The 10,059-nt window shown below is 45.7% G+C and overlaps 1 protein-coding gene across 1 annotated transcript; it reads left to right on the top strand.

Annotated features, from left to right (window-relative positions):
• Window positions 1-1,716: 1,716 nt before the first annotated feature.
• On the top strand, window positions 1,717-5,737 carry LOC120928719 (leukocyte cysteine proteinase inhibitor 1-like). Its single transcript, XM_040339716.1, has 3 exons — window positions 1,717-1,952; window positions 4,727-4,837; window positions 5,378-5,737. Exons 1-3 carry the CDS (start codon window positions 1,884-1,886, stop codon window positions 5,525-5,527), a joined length of 330 nt encoding a protein of 109 aa, XP_040195650.1. The 5' UTR covers window positions 1,717-1,883; the 3' UTR covers window positions 5,528-5,737.
• The last annotated feature ends 4,322 nt before the right edge of the window (window positions 5,738-10,059 follow it).

Genomic DNA, 10,059 nt, shown 5'->3' with positions numbered 1-10,059 from the left:
CTCCTTTACTTCAACTCTTCTATCACCACAAAGTTTTATTGTTTTTACCCGGCTGGGTAATAAAGAGCACAGAAAAAGACACCTGTCATGGACATTCCGTTAATTCTACATTCACCATACACCCTTAGACGGCGGAGGAGCCATGAGGTAACATGCTACCCAAAACAAACCAACAGCTCCTTTGGGGGTAGTGCTACATACAGATACTCCAGTCTCTGCTGTGGAACTCTGCAGCTCCTCCAGGGTTACCTTAGGTCTCTGTGTTGGTGCTCGGTAGAAGGAAGAATTCTCCCATATGTTGGTGCTCGGTAGAAGGAAGAATTCTCCCATATGTTGGTGCTCGGTAGAAGGAAGAATTCTCCCATATGTTGGTGCTCGGTAGAAGGAAGAATTCTCCCATATGTTGGTGCTCGGTAGAAGGAAGAATTATCCCATACGTTGGTGCTCGGTAGAAGGAAGAATTCTCCCATACGTTGGTGCTCGGTAGAAGGAAGAATTATCCCATACGTTGGTGCTCGGTAGAAGGAAGAATTCTCCCATACGTTGGTGCTCGGTAGAAGGAAGAATTCTCCCATATGTTGGTGCTCGGAAGAAGGAAGAATTCTCCCATATGTTGGTGCTCGGTAGAAGGAAGAATTCTCCCATATGTTGGTGCTCGGTAGAAGGAAGAATTCTCCCATATGTTGGTGCTCGGTAGAAGGAAGAATTCTCCCATATGTTGGTGCTCGGTTGAAGGAAGAATTCTCCCATATGTTGGTGCTCGGTAGAAGGAAGAATGCTCCCATATGTTGGTGCTCGGTAGAAGGAATAATTTTCCCATATGTTGGTGCTCGGTAGAAGGAAGAATTCTCCCATATGTTGGTGCTCGGTAGAAGGAAGAATTCTCCCATACGTTGGTGCTCGGTAGAAGGAAGAATTCAACCATATGTTGGTGCTCGGTAGAAGGAAGAATTCTCCCATATGTTGGTGCTCGGTAGAAGGAAGAATTCTCCCATATGTTGGTGCTCGGTAGAAGGAAGAATTCTCCCATATGTTGGTGCTCGGTAGAAGGAAGTATTCTCCCTTATGTTGGTGCTCGGTAGAAGGAAGAATTCAACCATATGTTGGTGCTTGGTAGAAGGAAGAATTCTCCCATATGTTGGTGCTCGGTAGAAGGAAGAATTCTCCCATATGTTGGTGCTCGGTTGAAGGAAGAATTCTCCCATATGTTGGTGCTCGGTTGAAGGAAGAATTCTCCCATATGTTGGTGCTCGGTAGAAGGAAGAATTCTCCCATATGTTGGTGCTCGGTTGAAGGAAGAATGTTCCCTTACATTGGTGGTCAGTTGAAGGAAGAATGCTCCCATATTTTGGTGGTCAGTAGAGGGAAGAATGCTCCCTTACAATGGATAGTCAGTAGAAGGAAGAATGCTCCCTTATGTTGGGGGTCAGTCGAAGAAAAAACTCTCCCCTGTGTTGGTGCTCAGTGGGTAAAAATGCTCCCTTCTACTCACTGACTACTACTCACTATGCATCTGTGTAAGAACTGTCAGGAAGAGATCACCTAGAGATTTGGGCCATAAGCAGAAAGGGAGCACTGGCTGTCCGGGCAAAATTGCCAGGGACAGGATTATTACTCAAATAAGCATTGGGAAGGGTGGGGGGACAAATAAAACGTTTTTTTTTGTTTTGTTTTATCAGCACAGACTTTGTTTTAACAGTCACAGGATTTGTGTTGCATAATGTCCAACGTCTAGTATCTGCTTTTTCCTGAGAATAGCCCAACACCTGCAGGGTGTGGTCATTATTGGACACCCCCTCACTTTCTGTGGAATGCTACAGCCCTCATGTATATAAGCCCAGGTACTGGCTGATGTGTACCATTGTGTTGAGAACTTTGCAAAAATGAGTGGTGGGCAGCAGGAGCCTGAACCCAGGTCACCTACTAAAGAGGATCAAGATATTCTTGACAAGGTAAGTGGTTGGGGATCCAATCCTAAGGGCTCATTAACACCAATCAGTTTCTATATTAAGCTTGTTCAGTTGAGTTTTGACAGGGAATGCTAGAATCTGATTGGTTGCCATGCACAAAACTACTCTAGTTTTGCTAAAAATTCTCCCTCTATGTAGTTTGCATAATGTTTCATTTTGTATGGAACTTCTATACCTCTATACCTGTGCCTAGCATTACACTATTTTCAGTTAGCTAAAAGTGCAATCGTATTGTGTGTGTGATCAGATTTAGCCGCCCTGAATCTGATGGGCATGAGAACAATGGGCAGGGGGTAAGCTAGCTGCCCTTAGTGGCACTGAAGCACAATGGACGTAAAGTGATACTAAAGTCTCGTTTTTTCCCCCCTGTTAAATATAAAAACATGTTACACTTATCTGCTCTGTGTAGTGGATTTGCACAGAGCAGCCCAGATCCTCCTCTTCTCGGGTACCTCTCCTGTGATCCTGGCCCCTCCCTCCGGTTGAGTGCCTCCACAGAAAACAACTTGCTATGGGGGCACCTGAGCCGAGCCACAGCCCCGTGTGTCCATTCAGACACGGTGCGGCAGCCTGGCCCCGTTCCCTTTTTCTCCTCATTGGCTGACTGATTTTGATTGACAGCAGCTGGAGCCAATAGTGCCATGCTGTTGTCTCAGCCAATGAGGGGAGTCCTAGACACCTGAGTCTCTCCTGAAACATCGCTGGATCTAGATGGGGCTCAGGTAAGTATTAGGGACCTGCTACACACAGAAGGTGTTTTATCCTAATGCATAGAATGCACTTATTCTGCCTTTACAACCACTTTAAAGCTGAATTAAACCCAAAACCAAAAATGTTATTTATTGCAGCTTACCAATCTTTGGGTGAAGAGCAGTGGAGGCTGGTGTTTTTTTATTTGGGGGGGGGGGGGGGTGAGGAGGTGGCAAACAATGCACCCACAGCCACACCCCCTGGTCAGTCAGGTCACCCGCACCCGACTCCCCTGTGGTTCGGTCGCTCTGCCCCACACTTACCCCCCATCTATGGCGCAGGCAGTGCTTCTCTCCCGGCAACGAGCGGTAGCTTCTACTGCGTCTCCTCTCGGAGGCCGTGCGTCTCCTCCCTCCTCCTCCTAGGCCAATAGGATCACTTCTCCTTTTGGTTAATCTGGAAACAGGTCTCAAGACCAGTTTCCTGATTGTCCGGGAGGAGAATCAGTGTGAAAATACAGAATATTCCTTCACTATGATCACACAACTGGGTGGGCTCAGGGAGCAGTGCTCTGCCCCCCCCCCGAGCCCACCCTGTGTTGAAGCCAATTTTTTGTCACTGCGCATGCGCCGGGCAACTACATTTCTCAGTGTGCATTGCGGCTAAGTACGCCGTACGGGCCTATTGATTTCGAAGTGGAAGTAAACGCCGTAAATCCCGATTCGCGGACGACTTACGCAAACGACGTAAAAATTTCGAATTTCGCGGCTGGAACGGCGGCCATACTTAACATTACTATTCCACTAGAGCCTAGCACTAACTTTATGCGGCCTATCTCTTACGTAAACGGCGTAAAAGTACTGCGTCGGCCTGGCGTACGTTCGTGAATCGGCGTATCCCCTCATTTACATAATCTACGCCGGCCGCAATGGAAGCGCCACCTAGCGGCCATCAGAAAAATTGCAATCTAAGATAGGGCGGCGCAAGCCGTCGTATCTTAGATAAGTTTAAGCGTATCTCTGTTTGAGCATACGCTTAAACTTAGGTCGGCGTAGATTCTGAGTTAGGTCGGCTTATCTACTGAAGCCGGCCTAACTCTTTGTGAATCTACCTATTGATTTTTAGGGTGAACCTCCGCTTTAATTCGGATTTTCGGACTAATGCATTTTTTAACAAAACAAAATAAATAAAAATAAATTCAGAGAGTAACTAAATAAATGTATATTTCAGACGAAAACGATATTCCGAAACAAAATATTTCAGTGTGCACATGTCTAATGACTATTACAGCTGGTACTGAGTGCAGGTCTAAAAATGGGTTTTTCCAATCCTGATACTGTATTTACAGGGCCGGACCTACCATTGGGCTTGACTGGGCTCAAGCCCATGGGCCCCGCCCAATAGGTGGCTCCGGCCGAATCGCGGCAACCCCCCCCATTCGCGGCAATCCCCTCCCGCAATTTCGCAGCAATCCCCTCCCGCAATCTCGCTGCAATGCCCCGTCCGCGGCAATTTCGGCCTCCCCTTAACAACTTTGGCGGATGGATGTAATTCTCTGCAGCCCCCAGCCCCCCTGCTCAACAACTTTGTTGCTCCAGGGGGCCCCTTCACTGCAGCTGTGTAAGGGGCCCCAAAATTACTGAAGGCGGCCCTGGGAAGAAGTCCCGCCAGCGGCTGCCCCCCCGCCCGCTTAACAACCAACAACTTTAATCTGTTGGTCGGCGGATCCCCCCCCCCCCGCTTGACAAGTATGGTCGGTTGGCGCACTGCCCCCCCGCTCAACAACATCGATAGGTTGGTCGGCGCATCCAGCCCCCCCCCTCAACAACTATGATCGGTCGGTAACAACCCCCGCTTCTCCGCAGGGGGCCCGTTCGATTAATAAGCCCAGGGGCCCCCACCTAAGTCCTGGGTATTTATTATTATTATACAGGATTTATATAGTGCTGACAGTTTACGCAGTGCTTTACAACATCAGGGTAGACAGTACAATTACAATTTAATACAGTAGGAATCAGAGGGCCCTGCTTTTTAGCGCTGACAATATAAGTATTTCTTGTTTTCAGGTGAAAGAACAGTTTGTGAAACGGTCCGGGACGAACCCCAGTGAATTTCAGGCAATCCTCGTCAGTACTATGGTTGCTAATAGCATAATAAGCTTAGGATATCTTTTCAAGGTAATGCTTTGGGCTCTCTCTTTTTCTCTCCCTCTCTTTTTTTTCCTTCTCTCCTCTCTCCTCTCTCCTCTCTCCCTCTCCCTCTCTCTCTCTCTCTCCCTCTCCCTCTCCCTCTCCCTCTCTCTCTCTCTCTCTCTCTCCCTCTCTCTCTCCCTCTCCCTCTCCCTCTCCCTCTCCCTCTCCCTCTCTCTCTCTCTCTCTCTCTCTCTCTCTCTCCCTCTCTCTCTCTCTCTCCCTCTCCCCCCCCCCTAGTGCAGTGTTAATTTTAGCAGCAAATTTCAATTTAGTTTTAGTCTTTTGACTAAAATGGTATTTGTTGCAGGGTGATCAAATACCACCAAAAAAAAGGTATTTTTGTGGGTACAAAATGATAAAAATGTAGTTTGGGTACAGTGTTGCATGACCGCGCAATTGTCATTCAAAGTGCAACAGCGCTGAAAGCTGAAAATTGGTCTGGGCGGGAGGGTGTATAAGTGCCCCCCGGTATGGAAGTGGTTAAAGGTGGAACTGTTTTCTGAACTTTCTTGATTTTTTTTTCAGGTTTACACCGGAGGGGACACTTATAGTCACCTTAAAGTTCATTACACCAATCATCTACAGCGGGGGCCAAATCTGGAGAATTTCCTACTGAATAAGACGAAGGATGAGAAGCTGGAGTTTTTCTTAGATGGAGATGATAACCGAGAATGAACATTAAGAATCCTCGAAGTACAAATATTCCCCCAGTTCACTTTTTAGTCGCCACAAAATTCCTAATGAAATCATACTGACCCTCAATCACGTCATCGCGTACCAGGAGGTGGATGTCCATGCCGGTTTGGTGATTATTTTTACGCTGGCATCTCTTTTAACCTTGTGTAAGTGTATTTCTTTATGCAATAAAGCATTTTAACACTATAAGGAGGCCTGTTTCCTCTTTCTTTTCATGAACCACCATGCTGAGAATCGGCTTATATGGGTCCAACTGACAGTGTTCCCGTTTGACATTGAGAATAGGGCACTTGCCGACCAGCGCACGACGATTTACATCGGCACAATGGCACGTCTGGGCAAATGGGTGTACCTGTACGTCCCCTTTAAATCACGGCTTAGCGGGCGTGCACCTGTCGCATACTCCGTGAGCGTGCCCGCTCGTCCCGCGGACTCGATGTCTGCTGGGGGCCCGCAAACATGTCACGGAGAGGCGAAACAAGGCATTTCTGCCCAACAACATGACAGGGATCTACCGCTCCCTGTCATCGGGAGCAGCAATCTCTGTCTGAGCCCACCCCCCCCCCCACAGTTAGAACACATCCAGGGAACACACTTAACCCCTTGATCGCCCCCTAGTGTTTAACCCCTTCCCTGCCATTGACATTTACACAGTATTCAGTGCATTTTTATAGCACTGATCGCTGTATAAATGACAATGTTCCCAAAATAGTGTCAAAAGTGTCCGATGTGTCCGCCATAATGTCGCAGTCATGATAAAAATCGCAGATTGCCCCCATTAATAATAATAATAAAAAAAAAAATGAATGATAAAAATGCCATAAAACTATCCCCTATTTTCTAGAGGCTATGGCCCGGATTCACATACATTGGCGCATATTTATGCCGGCGTAGCGCAGAGAGGCAAGCACCGAATTCACAAAGCACTTGCCTCCAAAACAGCGCTGGGTTCCCTTGGCGCAAGCCGGCGTAGGTGGAAGTGGGCGTGAGCCATGCTAATGAGGCGTGATCCCATGCAAATGATGGGCTGAGCGCCATAAAGATATGAATAACGAACGGCGCATGCGCCGTCCCGTGGACGCATCCCAGTGCGCATGCTCAGAATCACGTCGGAACTACTCCCTAAGATACGATGGATCACTGCCTACGACGTGAACGTAACCTACGCGCAGCCCTATTCACGTACTACGTAAACTACGTCGGCTTGTGTTCCCTTTGCATGGATGCTGCTAAGTTACACCTCCTTTATGGGGCATAACTTTACGCCGGACGTATGACTTTACGTGAACTACGTCGGACGGACGTATGTTCGTGAATCGGCGTATCTCCCTCATTTGCATATGTGCATAGAAAATCAATGGGAGCGGCAAATGCGCCCAGCGTAAATATGCGCCCACGATACGACGGCGTAGGCAAGTTACGTCGGTCGTAGGAAGCCTATTTTCAGGCGTATCTAGTTTTGTGGGCATGGCACACAGATACGACGGCGCATATTTACACTTACGCGGCGTATCTCGAGATACGTCAGCGTAAGTGCTTTCTGAATCCGGGCCTATAACTTTTGCGCAAACCAATCAATATACGTTTATTGTGTTTTGTTTTTTTTTTGCCAAAAATAGGTAGAAGAATACGTATCGGCCTAAACTGAAAAAAAATGTTTTTTTGCTTATATATTTTTGGGGGATATTTATTATTTTCGCTTTTTTTTTTTTTTATAGCGCAAAAAATAAAAACAGCAGAGGTGATAAAATGCCACCAAGAGAAATCTCTATTTGTGGGGGGAGGACGTCAACCTTGTTTGGGTGCCACGTCGCACGACCCACAATTGTCAGTTAATGCGACACCGTGCCGAATCGCAAAAAGGGGCAAGGTCATTAACCTGCATATTGGTCCGGGTCTTAACCGGTTAAGTTGTACTCCTATAATATCTTGTTCTAAATTGACCCATTGTTTATTTTCCATATTGTGATGCCAATCTATAATTCTAGTCAATGATGCTGCTTGTAAATATTTAAAAAATTCAGGTAATTATAGACCTCCATTTTTTTTTTTTTTTTTTAGTTCTAATTTGAATTTCTCTTTTTATTCGGGGAGTTTTGTGGGCCCAAATAAAACCTCTTATTGCTTTTCTTAATTCCATCATTAATTTTTTTTAAAGAGTTAAGTGTACTGCTTAAAAAATATATAATAGTTTTGGCAATATGTCCATTTTCACTATATTGATTCTTCCCATCCAAGAATATGCTATTTTATCATATTTTTTAAGTAATTTTATTACTTTTCGGATTGTTGCAGTGTAATTCAAGTCTTGTAGATTGTTTAAATTACTCAGGATATACTGTACATTCTCAAACATTTAATTGCTGCTTGCTGCCATTTAACCACTTAAAGCGGGGGTTCACCCTATTAAAAAAAAAAAAAAAAAATTTTTTTTTATTCTAGCATTACATTCGGGATCGTAGCGCGAGCTACAGTATGCCGGTCTTACATTTTTTATCCCCGTACTCACTGTGCTATTGTACATTTAAGATTCCGGGGAATGGGCGTGCCTATGGAGAGGGAGGATGATTGACGGCCGGCCCTGGCACGTCACGCTTCTCCGGAAATAGCCGAAATAGGCTTGGCTCTTTACGGCGCCTGCGCATAGCCTGTGCGCAGGCGCCGTGAAGAGCCGAGACCTACTCCTGCTGTCTTCGGGGAGCGTGACGTGCCAGAGCCGGCCGTCAATCATCCTCCCTCTCCATAGGCACGCCCATTCCCCGCGGGAGTCGGAATCTTCAATGTGCAATAGCACAGTGAGTATGGGGATAAAAAATGTAAGACCGGCATACCGTAGCTCGCGCTACGATGCCGAATGTAATGCTAGACTGATGTAAAGGAGGGTGAACCACCGCTTTAACCCCCGGACCATATTGCTGGTCAAAGACCGGGCCACTTTTTGCGATTCGGCACTGCGTCAACTTTAACTGACAATTGCGCGGTCGTGCGACGTGGCTCCCAAACAAAATTGGCGTCCTTTTTTTCCCCACAAATAGAGCTTTCTTTTGGTGGTATTTGATCACCTCTGCGGTTTTTAGTTTTTGCGCTATAAACAAAAATAGAGCGACAATTTTGAAAAAAATTAATATTTTTTGCTATAATAAATATCCCCCAAAAATATCTAAAAAAAACTTTTTTTTCCCTCAGTTTAGGCCGATACGTATTCTTCTACCTATTTTTTGTAAAAAAAATCACAATAAGCGTTTATTGATTGGCTTGCGCAAAAGTTATAGCGTTTACAAAATAGGGCATAGTTTTATGGTATTTTTCTTAATATTTTTTTTTACTAGTAATGGCAGCGATCAGCGATTTTTTTCGGTACTGCGACATTATGGTGGACACTTCGGACACTTTTGACACATTTTTGGGACCATTGGCATTTTTATAGCGATCAGTGCTATAAAAATGCATTGATTACTATAAAAATGACACTGGCAGGGAAGGGGTTAACCACTAGGGGGCGAGGAAGGGGTTAATTATGTTCCCTGGGTGTGTTCTAACTGAAGGGGGTTGGACTGACATGGGGAAATGACGAATCGCTGTTCATACATTTGTATACATTTGTATGAACTTACGATCGGTCATTCCCCCCCCCCCTAACAGGACCAGGAGCTGTGTGTTTACACACACAGCTCCCGGTTCTCGCTCTGTAACGAGCGATCGAGTGTGCCCGGCGGTGATCGCGACAGCCGGGCACGCGCGTCGGGGGCGAGCGGGGGGTGCTCCCACGCCCCTATTGGCTGCTGGGAGAGGTGACGTATAGCTACGTGCTCTCGCCCAGCCGAGCCGACCTGCCGCCGTATAACTGCGGCGGCTGGTCGACAAGCAGTTAAACGGGAAGTCTTTTTGCAGAAGTATCCGTGTATTTTCTGTTAGTGATACATTTAACATCTCAGATTTATCATAATTTTAACTTTAAAATTCTTAATTCTCCAAATCGCTTAAATTCTTTTATTAAGTTTGGAATTGTTATAATAGGGTTAGTAACATACAGTTGCAATAAAAAGTATGTGAACCCTTTTGGAATGATATGGATTTCGGCACAAATTGGTCATAAAATGTGATCTGATCTTCATCTAAGTCACAACAATAGACAATCACAGTCTGCTTAAACTAATAACACATAAAGAATTAAATGTTACCATGTTTTTATTGAACACACCATGTAAACATCCACATTGCAGGTGGAAAAAGTATGTGAACCCTTGGATTTAATAACTGGTTGAACCTCCTTTGGCAGCAATAACTTCAACCAAACGTTTGCTGTAGTTGCAGATCAGATGTGCACAACGGTCAGGAGTAATTCTTCACCATTCCTCTTTACAGAACTGTTTTAGTTCAGCAATATTCTTGGGATGTCTGGTGTGAATGGCTTTCTTGAGGTCATGCCACAGCATCTCAATCGGGTTGAGGTCAGGACTCTGACTGGGCCACTCCAGAAGGCGTATTTTCTTCTGTTTAAGCCATTCTGT

Source organism: Rana temporaria, chromosome 2 (genome assembly GCF_905171775.1).
Source record: "Rana temporaria chromosome 2, aRanTem1.1, whole genome shotgun sequence".
NCBI lineage: Eukaryota > Metazoa > Chordata > Amphibia > Anura > Ranidae > Rana > Rana temporaria.
Note: the sequence above shows the minus strand (reverse complement) of the source record. Positions and strands in the feature narration are given on the sequence as shown.

Excerpts from the sequence above, each read along its gene's own strand:
- LOC120928719 (XM_040339716.1), top strand. The coding sequence starts at position 1,884 with ATGAGTGGTGGGCAGCAGGAGCCTGAACCCAGGTCACCTACTAAAGAG. Across the intron at positions 1,953-4,726 it reads ATCAAGATATTCTTGACAAG|GTGAAAGAACAGTTTGTGAA; the intron begins GTAAGTGGTTGG and ends TCTTGTTTTCAG. Across the intron at positions 4,838-5,377 it reads GCTTAGGATATCTTTTCAAG|GTTTACACCGGAGGGGACAC; the intron begins GTAATGCTTTGG and ends TTTTTTTTTCAG.